The sequence below is a fragment of the Serinus canaria genome, chromosome 1A (assembly GCF_022539315.1).
Source record: "Serinus canaria isolate serCan28SL12 chromosome 1A, serCan2020, whole genome shotgun sequence".
NCBI lineage: Eukaryota > Metazoa > Chordata > Aves > Passeriformes > Fringillidae > Serinus > Serinus canaria.
The window spans coordinates 44,996,326-45,016,531 of record NC_066314.1 but is presented as its reverse complement, the minus strand read 5'-3'; the positions used below and the strand labels follow the sequence as shown (position 1 = coordinate 45,016,531).

Genomic DNA, 20,206 nt, shown 5'->3' with positions numbered 1-20,206 from the left:
CAAGAAGGGTTTGTTTGGGCCATGCTCTCAGTCACAGGTGTAACTTTTGGGGGTGACCCTCTGTAGGGCCAGGAGTTGGATTGGATTTAATTATTCTTCAGGTTCCCTTCCAACTGAGATTTCACTGATTCTGTGAACTATTTAGTGAAGTTTTGTAAGCCTTAAATAAATACCAGACTTAGTGGTATGATAGTAGGTGGTACTAACACATGTTTTAAAATGTGCAGTCTGATGCCATTTAGAATTAATAGTTGTTACCAGTTTGGGAAAATATTCAGATTCTTACAATGAAGTGGATTCCAATACATTATTGAATAGGAGAATTGCCAGCTAGTGTTCATATAGATATCAAAAAACAATATAGCACTGAAGATTCATATGCAAAAGTAGAAAGCCAAGATGAGGACTTAAGATTTTACAGGCTCATAAACTTTTACTTGGAATTTATTTACGTATGAGGTTGTTAGTGACTTGTCATAGGTGAATAATATTTCTTTCCTGAGTATTTGCAATATCAAATATAAGTACATATAAACCTAAAAGTGAATCTGTTTTCATTTTGGCCACTCTATGAAAGCTGAGTAATCTAGTTCTAAATGCATGTATAAGTATGTTGCAGTGGTCAACATGGCAAAGTAGAAGTACCAGTGAATCCCCTTTCCTCTTGGCAGAAAATAAAGAAATGAGATGCAAGATTTTCAGAGGGGGCTGTGTTGCACCATGTGCTACAGTATATCAAGGGAATTTGTTAGCATCTTACTTGGACACCATTCTGTGTGTGTTTCTGAATTTCTTGTTCAGCTGCTTTGTGTGGGTGTGTGCTCAGAGATACCATGGTTTGCTTGTACACTGCAGGAGCATTCAAAGGTGTTGAATTAGTGCTCTCAGTTCTGCACAGAATAAAGTATTGAGGTACAATCCTGTCTTGAAAAGGTTAAAGGCCCTTCAGGGTTGCAGGTTTTTTATTTGCTTTTTAAAAATAAACCACTAGTTTATATTACTTTGTTAAGTCCTCTTCCTCTTAAGCCATTGTTAATTACCTAGATTTGTTAGGCATGCTGGCAGGGTGGATCTCAAATCAGTTGGATTTTATTTTATATTCTAAATAAATGTCTATCAGTTCTGCACAGCCTTTAACTCAAAATCAATATGCAAGTGGAAATGCTTTACCTACTTAAGACAATTTGTAGTACTACTATAATATGAAAATAAGTTTAGGCTCTGGATATGAGAGTGATTTTTTTTTCAGTGAAACTAAAGAAAATCCATGAACAAGATGAGAACAAGATTGAACTTCCTCTCTTGCATCTCCTCGTGACCCATTTCAACAGGAGAAATTGGGACCAGCAGTGTCCAAGCAGGGTTTTGGCACTGTCCTAAAAAATGGCAGCAGTGGGTTCAGATGCAGACTCAGAATAGTCTGAAGTTCAGACCTGTGCAGTAACCAGGTAGTTATGCAGAGGGTACCTTCTGCCTTCCTCCACTCAGCTGGTCTGCATTGTGGGTGCTGAGGGGATGAAGCAGCTTCATTGCAGCAGCTGCATCAAAATACAGACAAGACTGGTACTCCAGATGTTCCTTGTTCTGAAGAGAAAGATGCTCTGTGTCTTTTGAGAAGTCTGGAGAAGCTGCACATATGTCACACTAGATTTAGGATGGTGACACTTTTTTCTTCCTGTGTATGCACACAAGCCTGCTTTATGGTTCTTGAATTATACCTGGCCTGTTTCACATGGTCATTTACCTGTCTGGCAGCAAGGATTGCAGAGGTGGCCCCAAAGCTCAGCTCTCTGGCAGGGCAGACTGTGCAGCACAGAGGCTCCTGCCTGCAGGAGCAGTGCACCCATGGGGATGGGTATGCACATCTGTCCTGACTAGGTGACCAGCTGGTCAGCCACAGGCACTGGCAAGGAGCCTGGAATAGGCTTGCTGTTCACCCAGGTGATGTTCCTATAGAAGGGTGTTGAAATGAAGAGCCAGTTACAGTCACAAACAGCAGAGTTCAGAGGAACTATGAGTAGTTCCAGGCTAGTGAGCAGTTGCCCAAAGACAGTGTCCTGTCACTATGATTATTTCTTTGTGAGATGAAATCTAATCCTGCTACTATGGTATGAACAAGCCTTGGAGCATGAGACCATATGTCAGCATGCACATGACATCCAAGGCCAGCCTTCAGCTGTGGCTCCTGTAACTTTGGCCCAAGTCCATGTGCTTCCCATAGAGACACCAGATGGACAAGAATGTTTTGTCATCTCATTGTGCCCTCATGGAGTTGGTACAGTGGCTAGAACCTGAAAAACCCGAGGAAAGGGAATACTGACTCCTGTGCCCCACCTTCTTCTCAATTCTGGGCACAGGCTTGGGCAGAGATGCCCACTTGGCTTGCATAGAGGTGTGAAATGTCTGACCAGGAAATCTGTGGGACTTCATCTCAGCATCCTAGAATTCAGAGCCAAAGCACCTACAGTGCCTGAGCAAAAGGAATTCATTCTGTGTCTCTGAATTCACACGTTACACATTCTGGCAGACAAGTCCTTCATTAAAAAGAAAGGAACAACAAGCAAATAGTGTGAGCTCACCATGACAACTTAGAACCATTGAAGCTTGGAAACTGCTTGGAAATAATAATTATCTGGTGGACCTCAGTTACTGTATCACTAAGAGTGGAGCCAGGGAATAGAGCTTGCTGTTTTTCTTGATGGCCCTGCTGTAATAGCAAAGGATGTTATTCCACTGCCCAGCTGTTGGTTTCAATGAGAGTACAAGTGCAGAATTGTTACCCCAGATTCACACTGGACTGCAGTCTTCCAGAACACCTTCCAGCACAAATCCTGGGATTTGTATGGTTTGCAAGCTGATGAGGAATAGCCTATGCTCCTTACCAGCTGAGATGGTTTGGCTTAATAAATTACAAATGTCCATCAGTCTCTGATTCGTTTCCTAATTTGCCAGCTGTAATTTAATAGCATCTTGATGAGCTGTTTCACTCAGAGACAGTCTTCTGGCAGTTTGCAACCCTGATTAAATACTAGAGGTCAGGTCTGGTCAAGACAAACCCAGGTGAATGTGGAGCAGATGAAGATGATTAAATTACAAACTAAAGGTCCAGAGGAAAGAGGTAATGGATACAACGTGGCCCAGCCAACAGGATGCTTCACCTTTATGGCAAATACCAGACAGTGGGAATTGTACTGAAAAACAAAAATGTGTGAACTTAGTGCCTGTGTTTGTATAGCACGGTGGAGAAAAGGAAGTTTGCTGCTAAGGAGGCAAGGAAGGAGGTAATTACAATAATCAGAATGAAAAAGAAAGCTCTCTTGTGTGTAGCTGTTGGACTAAATTGAAAGGACAAAAGTTGAATGATTGCTGCCCTGCCAGACGATTAAAGTGATGTTGTATTTGTGACTATTTTGTCTAGAATGAGCATAGATGGGGTTATTGCTTGTTATTCTGATAGGTGTATGTACTGCAGGTTCTGTGCAGTCACTGTCATGCTTTCTGTGCATTGAAATTGAATTTTATGAAAAGATCTGTTTAAAGATCTGTTAAAGTCACACACACACACACACACACACAGGTAGCTGCTTGCTCTGCTTTTGGTAGGGATGCCAGTCCACTCAGTTCAGAGGCATGCAAATCAGATTAGTGTCTTTCTTCAGCATTTGTTAAAATTCTTCAGGATGTTTTATCATTTAAGCTTTCATTTCTCAAAAGTGGTGACCATTCTGGGTGAAAGGAGTTTTCTCTGGGGTAAATTGACACTTGATTGCTGTCTCAAGTGTCTCAAGTCATTTGATACAGAGAGATCCAACAATCCTCCCCATTACACAGACAGCTGGGGCTGTCCTTGAAACTTTAATATGAGGTTTTAGCCTGCTTGGACACTAATTGCAGAACATAGCTGGATCTGTAGCTTTGAATTTCGTGCTGACAGAAATGTAGCCTTGTTTGATTCTGGGAAGATCGAGAGCCAATAAGGAGACATGATCTCAGGGCAGTTTTTTGTTTTAAGTTTCTGTTTATTTTGCTTTCTAGAGTTAGCACTAAAGATATTTTTTAGTTCAAAGATATTTTTTAGTTACATTTTGTGTTTTCAAGTTTCTATCTCTGCTTTTTTGGGCTTTTTTTGAATAATACAAAGCCACTGCTGCTACTTTTGTTCAGCTGCTTTAATGATCTTCCTATGTGCCAGTTCTAGACTTCTCAGTGTCTTTACACTCTCCTTCTGTGTGCTGATGTTTCCTCATGTTTACCTGTAACTGTCAATAGTTCATTTCCTCTCAGGAAAATATTTGACTGATCTCTGTGACTGTTTGCAGCTAGTCCCATAAATAAGCATTTTCTGAATGTTACTATAGAAGTTCTGTGCAGAATAGTCTGGTCCATCGTTGTCATTAACCTTAAAATAATTCAAATCAGTCATAAACTATTATGCCACATTTTGGGGTTTTGTTTTGTTGGTTTTGGGGCTGTTGTAGTAAATTTAATCTGTAAATAAAGAACTTTTTTTTCTGCAGAAAACTTAATTCTGCCTCAAATGTTTTCCCAGTCTGTTCAGCAGGAAATATGTTTGCTGTGTGCATCACACTGAAGGCACACAGACTAGCATAAAAGGAAACACAACCTTATAGAGGGGCATGAACTGTAGGTGGGAGAACCTGACACTGAGGGGATGCAGAATCAGCCTCTGTGCTAATTCATGTGTAAAGCAGCTTGCAGCAGCAGCAGCAACACTCCAAGTGCAGACAGCCAGACTGACAAGGTACAGTGCTGGCTGACAGATTGACTGGCAGGCCTAGAGGGCTGCAAGGATACCTCATGTCACAAATACAGCTGCAAAGAGGGGAAAAACAGGGAAATATTTCTAAATAACAACTGATTGCAGCCAGGAAATGGTACTGCAAGAGGTACTGTGCTGTTGATTCTTACAGCTGGGAAGGGCAGGAGAAGGGGAGGGAGGCAGCAGTGGATGGGGCACACCAGATAGATGTCCTAAACACACAAATTTTGGGAAACACTGCTTGCATGACTGGTCTTTTTAAGCCTGGAAAATTTACTTTATTCTCTTCCTATTGTGCTAGAAAAAAAAAAGAGAATTTTTACTATCCTCACAACAAATTTAAAGCTATTTTAGTTTTGTTACTACAAGAGAGCATAAACCCAGAGCACAGCTGGCTGAAGAAAAAGTAAAATATTTATTTAACTTAGGTATTTAATCAGAAGAAGAGAGCACTGTTATTGCAATGCAACACAACTCTAAGAATAATGATATCTTTGTTTTGATTTCAGAAGTCTACAGAACAGATGAAGAAAGTACCAACCATTGTCCTGTCTGTCTCTTACAAGGGAGTCAAATTTATTGATGCTACAAATAAGGTATGTGCAATTACTGAATATTACCTTTTGTTTCTCACAACTGGGAGAAGTAGTAATACCTATGAAGGCCAGGCCAGAGAGGAGACACATTTGCAGTTTGTGTTTTCCTCTCCTTTTTTTCTCCTCTTTTGCCCAGAATGGATGTAATGTAATTGTCATTCTCCAGAAACTCAGGCTGGAGAGCAAGTGAAGCAGCTTTAATGGCTTATTTGGAGAACATTGTGTCCAGTGTTCTGCTCTCATATGCAAGCTTGTCACAAAAGACATTCAGCAAGGAGCCTCTGTGGAATCCTTTACCATATTCTTTTCTATACAGTTCCATAGATATGTAAAAAAAAAAAAATATATATATATATTTATGTATATATATATATATATATCTGTGTGTGTGTGTGTGTGTGTGTGTATATATATATATATATATATATATATATATATTCATTAATATAATTTGATTTTTAAAAAAAGATGGCTCAATAAAGAAGAAAAAAGAAGCAGTTTTATCCAGGGCCAGCTATTCAATGAATAAGGAACACAAGCCTTGAATATCCTTTCCAGACATTCAAATACCACAGCCTCTCTGTGAGCTGTTTTCTTGATGCTAGCAATTTAACTACCTGAGCTGCAGCAGCTTCTTAATAGTTGCTATTCCTTTTTTTTTTTTTCATCTTCCTGCATGGCAATATTCCTGTGCTTTGTTTCTTACATTTCTAAATACACCCAAATCTTTAAAAAAACCCCAACCAAAGCCACAAAAGCAGAAATGAAGAGATCAAAGAACTCAGTGATGGATAGAGCAATGGATTATTGCTCAGCCAAATAAAATGTACAAGCTCTATAAAGAGAAGTAAAGTAATTGCATTAATTTCTCTTCTTTGTATGTCTAAAATGGCAAGGAAATACAATCTGTTGCTTTTATAAGAACAGGAGAGAAATTCTATTTTCTGCTATGTGACTAAAACTGACTAGGCAATATAAAAATTAGATCTGACAGCTCAGCTGCCTGACCAGGTTAATAATGTAAATAGCAGCTTTGTGTTGCTGAACATTCAGACCACACAGTACACCTAACCCAGGATCCTTCAAACTTGCCAAATCAATCAGTTTTTAAGTTTAACTAGAACTGTGTTGTAAGTGATGGATGGAAGCAGTTTTGTGAACTTCTGCTGGAGTTTGGAAGCCATATTTAGAGTTAGAAGATGGCATAATAGAAAACTGAGGTGAAATTACTGTTGTTTCTAGTCTGGCATACTTTCCAGAGCAGAGGGACCAGGGATTCCTGTCTGCTCCTTCTTCATTCCACTGATTCAAAACTGAGCTTCTACAACCCTCATTCCTTTTATGTTCTCTGATGTGTAGGGCATAAATCAGGACGTTGTAATGCACTAACTCCAACTTGGATAATACTGCTTTCTGCACTTAAATCTCCTCTGTAGCATTAAGGATGTAACTGCAGTGTCCTAAGGTTTACAAAAAATCCCAGGAGAACAAGAGGAGCTTCTTGTGTCTCTTTGCACAGTGCATAGAGCCTTATGTAAGATGGAAAGCCAAAAGAAGTTTGGCAAATTGCATTAGTTGACTCTAGATGTCCCACTGAAACCTGGTAGTGCACCAGATATATTTGATGGAGTTAAATCTGCCACAGTCCAGTGTTTTCTCTCAAGTGGTAGATTGCTTTCTCTCCAGTTCAAAATCTGCACTGCCTTTCCCTTCTGTAAAACCAGGTAATAGCCCAGAAGTGTTGTTATCATCCTTGTCCACAGTGTGCTGTTCCAAATTCCTTCAAGTCCCAAACAGATTAGCCCTAAGGAGAGAGCCTGTCCAGACTTGCACTGCCTCCAGATGAGCTCCTAGCTGGCAGAGCAGGGCACCCCTTAGCACTAAACACATCCTTGACAATGACAAAACTAGCCAGCAGTTCTTGCTTAGAAACTCAGCTCTCATGGCTGCTCATCCTTTTCCTTTATGCCACCAAGCTAAGAATTTGTCTTCCTAGTCATAGCAGGCAAAGTTTCAGGGCACAAAGGGGCCCTGACCTCCTTCCACGTCAGCTCTTTCAGTGGCGCCTCGAAGTTTGGCGTGACACCATTCCTTTGCAAGTGAGGCCAGAAAGAAATTACTGCTTAGGAAAAGGCAGACTCACAGAATTTTCTTGTGGCTCACAGCTCACCCTAACTTCTGGGTGATTTCTGCCAGAAGGGGGATTGGCTGGCATGGGTTAGGCAAGCAAAAGGAAGGCTGCTTAGCAAAAACCTGGTGTCTCCAAGGTATTTCCTTGGCAGAACCAGAACTGACTTCCAGCTTCCCCACTCTTTGAGAAGTACTGGAGGTTTCTCTTGCCAAACTGAAAGGCAAATTTTAGAACAACTGTACAGTGTCAGTCAGTGTCTGAGGAGTGTACCCAGAACAGGAAGCTGGTTCACAGCCTTCTACTTGCTGCAGAATAAGACCATGGTCTGCTGAAGTGTGACAGTTGGATGCAGTAAAGGCATGTACTGAAAAATGTTTGAGTTTGAAAAGAAGACACAGAGGACATCCTAGAGCAGCTAGGAAAAAAAAAATCTCAATTTCATTACCAATTTCTATCTTGAATATTTTGTTTAGGTATACTTTATATTATGTTTCTAAAATAGTATGTTTCTAAAATTCACTTGATTTAAATTTAAAACATGAAAATAATTAATGCAAATCCCTGTGTCAACCCCAAGTCACCTAAGAAAAGTTTCAGCATAGCAGAGCTCTTTCCACATAAGCTGCATAAATTCAGGTGATCGCATTGTGGCTCATGAATTGGCATAAATACTTCACATGTGATTTTAGCACCTTCCAAGCTTGAATTCTTTCTGCTTTCTGAACTGCAATGACATCAATGACAGTGCATTACAGCTCCATCTGTGGATGTCTAAATCCCTGGGTTTGGGATAATTCTAATTCTTATCAAAGTCTTTATTGAGGGTAAAAGTTATCAATTTGAGAACAAAGAAAATAAAATGTTTCAAGTAACAGAAAAAGCAAGCAATTGTTGAGCAGAGATTATACATGTCATTATAAATTGGCATATATTGAAACACAAGTACTGGTTTTGTCATTTTTATGAATAATGCATTAAACAGAAATAATCAAGTATGTTGCAACAATTTAAGAGGATTATTTCTTTTCTTCAGTAAAGTTTCCTTATCTCAGTTTTCCCATAATTTGAAATTTGGTATGCTTTTTATTAAATTTTTTCCTAAGTCATCATTTCTTCAATTAGATATGTTAATACTTCTTTTCATTAACTTGGCACCTACATGCAAAGAGGAAAGTTGCTACTTAGCAAATGAGAGAAGATATGGCAAAGCATCTGAAGTAATTTGGTTGCTTGTATTAAAAAAAGGTGGAGGTGGAGGAAACGAGGTAGGAAGGAAAAGAGAGGGAAAACCAGATATGCTCAGAGATTGTTTTAACTTGGACAGGTGCCACTGTGGCATCAGCAAGTGGTGGCTGTGTGAGGAGCTGGGACACTACAGGTGTCACCTGTTCCATGATGCAGTCCTGATGTCATGCTGCAGCAGGATATGTCACTGTGGGCTTTTGTGGAAATGCCAGAGCTATGGCCAGCAGGGCTATAATTCAAGAAATCATATAAACTGACCCCTAAGTAAACTCCTGTTCAGTGAATCATTCTTCTCTTTCAACAAACCATTTAAATGTGTGTGTTGCTGAAGCAAGGCCTAACCATAAGCCACTCTGCTGTATCTTCTCTGGCTTCATGGTTCCTTTGGCCTGAGCACACTAATTATGTATCAGCAGTTTCTGTAATGAGTATTCATAATTTTCTCCAAAGCTTTAAGACAGCTTTTTTTTATTCCATGGGACAGACATGCCCCACCTCTCTCCCAGTGGTGTGCTGTGGCTTACATTACCTGATGCAAGTAGTGTGGTTCAGTGCATGAACAGTTTCATTCTCCTACATGTCTCCCACAGGATGCTGCTGTCAGTAAGTGGAGATAAGCTGCCAGGTCCCCCCATAGTTACCATTTAAGTAATCAGAATCCTTTAAATTTCTCACAGTTTCAATTATAAGAGGTGTTTGGTGGGGGTTTTTTTTCTCCTGAAGAACTATAGCTAAAATTATTCAAATAGCATGTGCAAAAACCTGGCCATTGAGCTTGCTGGGTTTCAGCAGATTCTGTCAGTAGACTGAAACTGTCCCATTGTGATCTTTGTACAAAAGCTCAGGAACTTCATAAGATGCTGGTATAGTGCTTTGAAATTGTATCTATTAATACGATTTTGAAGCACTATATACCAATATCTTATGAAGTTGTGTCCTGTGTGCCAGGAAAGATGTCTCTTTGTCAAAGGAGCCTGAATAAACTGCAGAGCACAAGTGGTCTCATAGGGAAGACTCTAGAACATAATGGTTTCCTACCAGACAATTGGCAATTGGAGAAGGTCAAAACTCCAAATACCTGTGCAAGATCTCACATGGGGTCTATTAAATCTCTTATTAGGACATTTCTGTAATGCTTTGGTACAGCAGATCAACTCAAATGTGAACCTAAACCCATACCTTTTACAGCTCTTTTAAATTTAATTCTTAAACTGATTGGAAATATTTTTTTTTAACAGAATATTATTGCTGAACACGAAATCCGTAACATTTCCTGTGCTGCACAAGACCCCGAGGACCTTTCCACGTTTGCGTACATCACGAAAGACTTGAAGACCAATCACCACTACTGCCACGTTTTCACTGCGTTTGATGTGGTCAGTTCCTAGAAGATGCTTCCTTTAATAGTTCTTTCTACTTGGCACAGCCACTGAGTTCTGTCACAACATTTTCAGATAAATTCGTGGTGATCGATGGAAGGCGTCATTCATTCACCCCCGGCGAATGTCGCTGTGGGATAGCAAAGGGATATTCCTGGAGTAGAGCAAAGGTTTCCTTTGATATCTCCTTTCCCACTGGAAATAAGTCACCTCTGTCACCTCAGCTGTTGACTGTACACTTAGTGAGTAGCTTTTCATGCAAGCCTGGACATGAAATTCCCATAACCTAAGCTACAAGCCTAAGGCTTCCAGAAGTTGGTAACAAGTGTGTTTGGCCAGCCATTCTGAAATCTCAGTACACACCAAAAGATTGGTGATCTTTTATTTTGAAAGTAGCAAATTAATTATTTCATTCTTATTTCCTTGTTCTGTAATTCTTGCCTACATATCTCAAAATGTTACTTCAGCAAAAGTCCTTGGAGCTCCTATTATATTAATGGAAAATTGATAATTTCTTCCTATACTTATATTTTTTAGGTGGGGATACACAAACTATTATGGTTTCAAGAAATCATGAACATGTATCAATTAATCAGTCATGCAGTTTTTAGCTAAATTTGGTGACCTAAGTGGTGGCTACAAATTTTTATGACTAAGATTTATAATCCAAAACTTTCAAGAAAACTTACTCTTTGAGTTGAGCACAAGAGAAATTTAAAATTAAAACTTCAAAATCATTGAAGAAAAAAACATTTTAATAGTGTATAATGTGTGAGAATTCTTGAAACATGCTTGTATGAATATAAATAAGTTAAATCAAAAGAACAGGGTACCTTGAACTGCAGCTTTTTATTTGGAACTGGGGAAATAGTTAACATGCACAGCAGTAGTGTGTGGCAGAATTTAAATAACAAGATGTGCAGGTAGGTTAGAGGAATTCTAGCATTTTGCTTGAGTGCTTTTGTTATTTAAATTCTCTGCTGACATTTTAGTATCCACGGGGAGTAGGAAAACTTTGAAATTGTGTTAAAAATATATAGAAAATTATCAACAAGATGCTACATTATATAGGTTTTAGTGATGTGTGAACAACTGAAATTAGACTGATTGAGTGAGGTTTTTATTTCTCCTGGTCTATTTAAATTCTAATTAGTGGTTTTGAAGTACTGCAGTTTCACTTATAGGTTTAGCAATCAAGCAGAAACGTAGACTCAGGTATTGCAGGTGAAATTCATCTCCTTTCTTGGCAAGGGAAGAAAAGTGATCTAGGAATAATTCTATTTTGCCCACTTCCTGTACTTCAGGAGGAGCATTTAATATCCCAAGCAGTTTAAATAGCTATTTTAAGCAATATGGAAACTTTACCTGTCTTAAGTTAGTTTTCTCCTGCAACCTAATCCTCAATTGGGTGTTACCTACTCAAATATCCTCTTTTTGTATTGGTTTGTTGTTTTTTTCCCTCAGGAGCTAGCATTTTTGATGCAAGTACAAGCTCTATAAAAACCAGCTAGATGCATAAAAACTATGCTAGATGCAGCTATGAGTGCAAGCACAGCATGAATTACATTTTCTATTTAAAGCCTAATGTCCACGTTAAACTGATTGTCCCATTTGCTAATAGAAACAATCCTACCCATTTGCCAATGGATAGAAGTACAATCATTTTCAGAAAATTAGGGTTTAAAATGGTAGAAATCCACAACTAGATGTAAGGCATTTTAAACCATATTTATTTTGGTAATACAATATATGCAATGTTATGGAAAAGAAAAAATCACTCTCTTGGGTCCTTCAGTTTCTCAGGAAATGTGGGCAAGAATAATTTATTTATAGGTAGGGAAGTATTTTAGTGTAGTGACATGCAACCACAAACATTACTGATACCATTTAGGAGTAACTGTACTTTAACTCAGAGTTAAATTTAACTTCAACTCAGAGCTAAAATTCTACAATCAAAATTGCAGAAACATCAGACATTATTACAGAATATTGAAGGGGAAAAGGTTTGGGGGAAGAAGAGGATTTACTGCTCAATAGTTGAGATCCACTTCACTTTCATTCTTTTACTAATCAGCCTTAAATCTATGAGTGAAGGATTCCCTCTGGAGAAACAAAGCATCGACACAGCTCCTGTATTGATTTCTGGTTTGTGTATTGGAGATACCCAAGGTAATTTCCATCAGATAATCCTTCATTGCCCAGTGCACCCCTGAACAGAAGACAACAAAAGTGTCAGTTAAAATGTAAGGAAACAATCAGCCAGTGCAATAGGCTGCCTGAGTTACAGATGAAGAATCCTGTCTCAGACTTGGGCTGGAGCTCTGAATTGTGGCACTGCCTGGCAAGCAAGGCAGCTGACCTCATTCCTCACCTCCCAGAAATTGTGGCTTACTCACTTTCCCTGTCTGCCTCACCACACAAGGAGCAGGATTGCAGCAGCCTGGGAAGCAGCACAGGCCTTTCTCTCCTTCCTGAGGTGCTTGGTGGGGTGCTGTGAGAGTCAGTGTCTCCTGCAGCAGCCAGGGGCTCTACAGCAGCCATGCTCACTGTCTGCCGGAGAGGGAGACCTGCATCCTTCCTTTTGTGCCACCTGCTTTTGAACTTTTTAGTTCAGATAATCTCCTCATTCCACCAGAAGAATTTCCACAATGGATTTTGGTGTGGTTTTCCACCCCTGTCCCGAAGGGAATCCTGCTTCTACCTGTCCAATAAAGTCCCTGCAAGAATCTGTACCAACTCTGGTCCTCATAATCCTCTCCCAGTAATAGGGTGGGAAATTCCTCAAACCAAGTTTATTTACTTATGGGTTTTTTTCCAGATAAATTTTTACAATTTCACAAGGTACACAAGGTACTGCAGTCTGCATATTCTCCAGCAAGCCATTCCTACGCCATGTCCTGCTGATGTATTCCTTAGTGATATTAATAATATCCGCTGCAGACAATCCCATCATGATATAGTACACTCTCTTACTGTCAGGACAGCTGATTCTAAAGACATCTCTCTTTAAAATAATGTTCTTATCCCACTTAAATTACACTCCATTTGAAATTATATTATTCTCTACATTTTTAACAACTATACTCTGTTGCTCTTAATTCCTTGGCCAGCATTCTGCTAAAAGGCAGAGCACTTTATAACAGGATCTTTAGTTTTTCTTTTATAATTCCACTGGCAAACTGCAGCCTCAGTGTTTTTCAATTCTGGACAGTTTCCCTTGAAGTTAAAGGGGAGATAATTTGGAGACTACAGCTATCAAATCAGGCATTTTTATTTGGGAAGCTGTAAAATTTTGGCTGGCTTGCTGTTGTTACTGTAGTTGTAACAGCAGAGAGCAACTCCCAGTGCAGGGGTATAATTGTTTTCTGTCTGACCTAAGACAGAGCAAAACTGGCACCTTTATAAGAAACTCTTATAATGAGCAAAATATGCTGAATTTAGCCTGAGTTACATCAGTATACAAGAGTGATAAAAAAGGAATGGAAATTCTTCAGGGAAATTAAAGTGTAAGGCATGAAATACAATGCTTGTCCATTTAACTTTGTTGTAATGATTGAAGGGACTGAAAATAGTGTGCTTCCAAGTGCATTGCATTGCTTTTTCACTGCAAACTTAAGAGTTAAACTTGACTAGTAAAGACAAAACTCATTTGAAAAAGCATCAGAAATGTGGGAATTTTATGGGAATCACCTAGGTTCAAACAATGCAGAATTGCTTCCTACTATAGGCTGTGGAGATTGGGGAAGGAGAGAGTAACATCTGAATCATATCAAAGGTTTATGAATTATTCCAAGGGGACTGTAGGACATCATATGGAGGCAAGCCAACAGGCTTGCCTTTGCTCTGCAGGGGTTCTAAAGATTAGTGCAGAGTTAGTAGCCCAGAAATAGGCTCTAGTAGGAGCATAAAAATAGGCTGCAGTAGGAGCCTGAAAATAAATATACAGAAACAAACCCACAAACCTGAAGAAAAATTACCATAGGACTTCACTTTCCATTTAGAGTAAGGTCACATTTGAAACTCCTAGCTGATTTTTCATTGATGTGTAACTGTACTGAAAAGATATTTATATCAACCCCTCTGATACCTCATTCATGCTTTATAAATATTTCAACAGGTTTTTCTTCCCCATAGTTGAAGAGGATTTAAAGTATTCCACCTATAACACTGAACTGGTTTTAGGCATAATAGCCTGACTTTTTTGATTATGCCCAGTAACCTCCATTCCCCTTGCTTACAGGATGTTGTTACACAGCTGTGAGAGCTCAGTTTTACTTCTAGCAAACAAGCCCATGAGAAGGTTTCCCCAGGACTTGCAGCACGCACTGGAAGAGCTGACCTGCACGCTGCCTGCAGTGCATGCACTCCCAGCCCTGGCTCTTTGTCCCCTTGGAAGCATCACAGCCAGGCTGCAGCCTCTTCCTGTGCTGCTTGGTGAGCACAGAGCATCCCAAGGCATGTGCCCAGGGAAGCAGCAAGTCAGGCTGCTGGCTCTGGAGGAGGAAGGGTCAGCACAGGAGTTCTGAAATAGAGCGAGGCCGAATGTCACATTGCAGCAGTGCAAGAGGGGCTGGATCCCGAGAACAGAGACATGGGATGAGTTGGGAAGGTGGGAAGGTTAATGTACTCGTTCTAAAAAGAGATGGCAACACACTCACCCACTCATGTTTTCATGTTTAGCAAGATGTTTTCAAGGGGTTTAGAAGTAATTACTTTCAATACAATAAATTACTTCTAGATAGTTTTTAATCAGTGAGAAATCAAATGACAGATGTAAACATCAGAGACTGAGGAGCCCATTACCAGCGTGATTTTAATTATTTATATTGCAAATCACTACCCTACTTCATGTGTCTGACAGTAATTCCACCTCACCTCATTTTTAACTGTTTCTGCTTTGTTCCAGAATTTAGCTTATGAAATCATTCTTACACTAGGACAAGCCTTTGAGGTGGCCTATCAGCTTGCACTACAGGCACGAAAAGGGGGTCATTCTTCAACCCTCCCCGAAAGCTTTGAAAACAAACCCTCTAAACCTATTCCCAAACCACGTGTTAGTATTCGGAAGTCAGTGGTAAGTAGAAGGTGGTAATGCATGCAAAACAATCCAAAATATATCAACCATACAGTTAAGAGTTTATATACTGGAAGCTGTACAAATAAAATTACCTCTTGAGTCAGAAATGCTCCATCATGCCACCTCTGCTCATCAGCTGGCAGGGTTGTGTCACCACAGCACTGGCAGCCATTTCAAACAACTGTTTATTTCAGATTTTTCCAGATTAAGATGTTGCTTGGTTAGTCTTGTGTCTTACAGTAATTACTGAACTTTGATTGAGTTTAATCAATGCATACCTCTCAAACTCGGCAGTTTCATGGACTTTCCTAATCTATCACCTAACTTGTTTGGGATACAATCATGGCATATGTATCCTAATCAGATTGCAAATCCAAATCAATTAACAATTATTCTGTCAGACCAAGCAACTTCTTTTCTTACCCTTTTTTTTTTCTTTTGTTTTTGGGGTTTTTTTGATCTGGGATTCTATAAACCTTTTCAGTATTAATCACAGACTCCTAAGAAACAAAGCTCATTGTGTTGATAGCCTTAAAAGTGCCCTCCTGAAGTGCAGAGATGACAGAAATATTCTTTTACAGTAGACCTTTTTAAAAAATTATGAAAACTATTATAAATTGAAAACACAGGCACAGGGTGATTTGGGAGGGAAAGGAGAAAAATGACCGCACACTGTATCATATTCACTGACTATAACTTGAGAACTGTACTCTATGACACTGAATTTTTGGGTGAGGGGAAGGGGTGGGGGGAAATGTGTGACTGTACACTTTGTCATCCATTGCCACAGAATCTTCCTCCATAAAACCTTAAGTAGAAACATTTCCTGATGCCATCGTCTGTCTCATTAGCGAACAGACTTCTCAGGATGAAGTGTGGCTTTAATGAACTCTGATGCCCTATAGCTTGGGGGTAAACACAGCTCTGATCTCAACAGGAAGAAGAAGGCAGCCATGAGTACATGGGAGTGTAGACACCACCATACTTGCTGCTGTACGACTTTGTCAATTCGGGATTTGCCCTGTTAGTTTAACGAAAACCCCTCTGCTCGAGCTGCCGTGCACGGAGATGGTAACCCGTCTGTATGTTTGCATTTGTCTTAAAGCAGATAGATCCATCCGAACAAAAGACTCTTGCGAATCTACCCTGGATTGTTGAACCTGGACAAGAGGCCAAAAGAGGCATTAATACCAAGTATGAAACTACAATTTTCTGATACAAAACTGTCCCCCTGTTCCTTGTTGTGCCTTGCACGCCAAGCAGTCACAGCACAGCCTTTCCTTTATGGCAACGTTTCAATCCAGCAGAGAGGAAGACTGCACTGTATGAGTGGCCTTGTAACTAACAAAAAAGGCTGACAGTCATTTCTGGTGATGTTCTTCTTCCTGCAGCACTGACTGAAGAGTGATTCTATATGAAGACTTTTAAAATTAAAGTCCACAAGAGGAGTGAGAAACCTTATTTTTCGTGCAGTTCTCCCTTGTGACTCTGCCACAGTGCTTTCTTTGATTTCTTATTTTAGAATTCTACTTTTTAAAGAAAAAAAAACAACAAAATGTCTCTAAACTAATACTAATGCTGCCTACAAGTAGAGTATTTGATTGGGTTTTTTATTTAAATCTTGGCAGTTTTTAATTGAAATAGAACCAGAATTAATAAATAGGTTATTTGTGAAACCACTGAATTCATTAATAATTACTGTGTTGAATAAAGAATTCGTTAAAGTGACAAGAAATTAGGCACCCTGATTTCTGTGTGCACTGATTTTATATGTAATCATTGATGTCCTTTGATCCTCTACAGAAATGAGAACCTCTTGCATTGTAGCAAAGGATCAGAGTTTTGTGAATGGTTAGAAAAAGATATTAATAATGCACAGAAAACATTTATTAGATATTTTTATGGAAGAGAAGTACTATAGGAAAACATATTGATATTTATGGAAGGAAGCCAGATTAATTATGAGAAATATTGTTTATTTTAAAGTTAATAAATGACTGCTATTGCAGCATTATGAAAATTATAAGAGTTGTAGCATCAGTGCACTGGTGATGTTCTGTGTGATCAGTCTGAAATGAAAGTGGAATGGTCATTATACTACACCTACATATAGTTTATGCAGTTCAACATTGCTATAGCCATGATTCTAATAGTATTTTTAAAAAAATAATCTCAGTGGTTCTAAAAAAAGTCAAAACCATGGATTTTGCTATCAAGATTTCTGTCACAGAAAGCTTGTTTGGAAGAGTGTTGATAAAATTCTACTGCAAAACATTTTCTAAATAAAAACAGCAAGAAAAAGAAAAAAATTCCAAAGTAATAAAAATGTTTTCATGAAACAAAATAATTAAGCATTTGCTTAATATTTGGTTAAACAAGATTTACTTACTTTTTCTTTAAAGTGTTTTAATTTTTTTAATGTCTGTGGAGTATTTGTATAATACCATGATGTATATTTATGTAGAACTGAAATTATAACAGTAAAATATCATTATAGGAGAAAAATGACATTTTAACGTATATTGTTCTTTCCAGTCAAATTGTGAATCATTTTGAAGTTCATTATAGAGATATTGATAAATTGTGTGGTTGTCTTAATGTTTTTTTAATTATTATTTCATATCCAGCTGAGGTTTTTCAGTTAGAATCATCAGTTGGTATATTCCAAAAAATGGATAATTGAACTTGGTTTAAAACTGATAACTGTATATGGTTTAGTTAAACCTAATCATAGCTCTGAGTGATGACATCCTTTTAATACAGTATTCAATTTACTTGAACAAAATAGTTCCTTGTACATATTTTTGCTTATTCACTGTTGATATGTACTTAGTCAACTGACAGTACAAAAAAAAAAAAAAAACCAACACTAAAAATATGGTACCAAAAGGAAAATTGTATAGGAGAACAGTAAATAGTAGCCTCACTGCAACAAATACTTATGTAAATATGCTTGGGCTTCCAGTTATAAATTTTGTAATTTTGTCATTTATTTATATCCTATAAAAGCACACAAAATAAAAGGAAGTTGTACAGTCCCAGCTTTGTGTATGATTTTATCATTGCTAAGGGGAATCAGGGGCCCGATGCAAAGGATACTAAAATCAGTGAAAGATCCCCCCCACCCCATTTCACTGATTTCACCGGGCTTTGGATCTTGTACCTAGGAAACCTTGGAATTGCTGTGGAGAGAATTTTGGATCGCAATACAGATTTTGTTTACAGATGGTAAAAACATCACACTTTGAAGTCCTCAATTAACTGGTTCTTCCATGCTCTACTCAACTGCTGACTTCCCATATTTAATGACACCCTGTAAAGATTTGTGCAGGAGTTATGTTAAAACACATTCGCTTCAGGCACGTACAGTGCAAATGGGCCAGGTTTTCAGGGTATAAAACTGGGGCACCTCTTATGCAGCTGAGTGACCCCTAAAATTAAAGGATGAGACAGGAGCTGCAGCAAAACTCTGAGCAGATGTAAAGGAAAGGTGTGAAACAACAGGAAGGACTGCCACCTTGCAGGAAGAATTTGATCTGGGTTCATCAAAGAGATGTCAAGCAGGTAAGGTGGCACAGGAAGCAGCTGAACTCATTTGGGAGAGATAATTGGGGCAAGAGAGACTGACGATAACTAGCAGGACTGATGAAAGATGAGGCAGATGAAAGACTGGTAGGGCAGAGAATTGAGTGTGAAGGTTTTGGGACACAGGCAGTGAACAACTGAAGCCCCCACAGCAGGCAGATTTAAACTGGAAGGAAAGATAAGAATTAACACCCATCAGGGACTTCTGTATTTGCAGAATCCTGGGGTTTTAGAAGGAAACATATCCGTCTAGTCACCAATACTAGTGTAAGCCAGTTGGAGAGACACCCACAGGGTCTCCTCTAGCCTGGACAGTGGTTCAGCAGTCCTTTCTTGAGATCCAAAAGGACTTCTACAAACTTGCACTAATCCAATGGAGTTTCCACTTGACCTTTTGTCCTTTTTGGTTGAGATGACTTTTCATTTAAGTTCCGGGTATGCTGGAAGTGCATCAGCAGTGAGGGGATAATGGTCAGTCTTAAGAGTGAAGGCAGGGAAAAAACAGAGACCTCTATAAGATCAGAAAGTCAGGAAAATTGCTGTTCTTGACCTCTAGGGTAAAAGGGAAGCAAAAGCAGGTCAGGGAGGGCATATGGAAAAAACTGGAGCATTTGGATGCTGGAAAACCGAGAGTTAATTCCAATGACGGACTTAGAGGAGGAAGGTGGAGAATAGGCAAAAGAAGAGAGCTGATACAGAATAGATTGCATTTGACATGAGAAGGTAAGCAAATTGAAATCCAAATGAGATGTGGGTGACAAAGGGTTTTGAGAATTATGTGAGTAGTGAGGTCCCTAATATGCTGCTGGGAATGGGTGTTTTAGATTGCTCAAAGAATCACTGTCAAAGGTATTGGCTAAAGCAGGTTTAATAAAAAAAAAGTGAAAGCACAGTGAAGTTTATTCCTGAACTACATAGTTGAAGCACACAGAGAAAAACTGGACTAAAACCAAAAATCAGTCAAACTAAAATCAGTCTAACATTATCTGTGTGGAGGATGGGGATGGGAAAATGTTGAGGATGGAAAAGCATAAGGATAAAAGGGAATGGAGGGGACCCTGCTGTTGAGTCACAAAGTTCAGAGTAGATGCTTTTGCCAGACTTGATGAATGGCTTAGGCCTCAAGCTTTTAACAGCACTTCATTGACAGCCTAATTTACACAAGTTAAGAAAAGATTCTTTAGAAATCACAGTGAGCACGACAGTAATACACAGGCCTACCTTGCACAGGAATCTAATGTACTTAGGAATTATGGAGATCAACACTCACAGTGCTCCTGTGTCCTGGTTTGGCTAGGACAGGTCACTCTCCCACCATTGCTGAGAGGGGCAGAGCCTGTGGCTGGGCTGCTCTTCTAGACCATCCAGGTCATCCTGGGGGAGCATGGTTCCAGGCAGAAGAGGAGGTGACTG

The 20,206-nt window shown here is 39.2% G+C and overlaps 1 protein-coding gene across 5 annotated transcripts in view; it reads left to right on the top strand.

Annotated features, from left to right (window-relative positions):
• The window catches only part of ANKS1B (ankyrin repeat and sterile alpha motif domain containing 1B), a 410,803-nt gene extending 392,563 nt beyond the window's left edge, over positions 1 to 18,240 (top strand). For 4 of the 5 annotated variants that reach the window (XM_050969884.1, XM_050969880.1, XM_050969882.1 and 1 more), the window contains 4 exons: positions 5,290 to 5,376; positions 9,991 to 10,128; positions 15,038 to 15,205; positions 16,314 to 18,240. In XM_050969884.1, coding sequence (XP_050825841.1) covers positions 5,290 to 5,376; positions 9,991 to 10,128; positions 15,038 to 15,205; positions 16,314 to 16,424 — 504 coding nt within the window. In that variant the 3' untranslated portion in view covers positions 16,425 to 18,240. Of the gene's footprint in view, positions 1 to 5,289; positions 5,377 to 9,990; positions 10,129 to 15,037; positions 15,206 to 16,145 lie in introns of all 5 variants that reach the window. The other variant, XM_050969881.1, reaches the window with a different exon arrangement.
• The last annotated feature ends 1,966 nt before the right edge of the window (positions 18,241 to 20,206 follow it).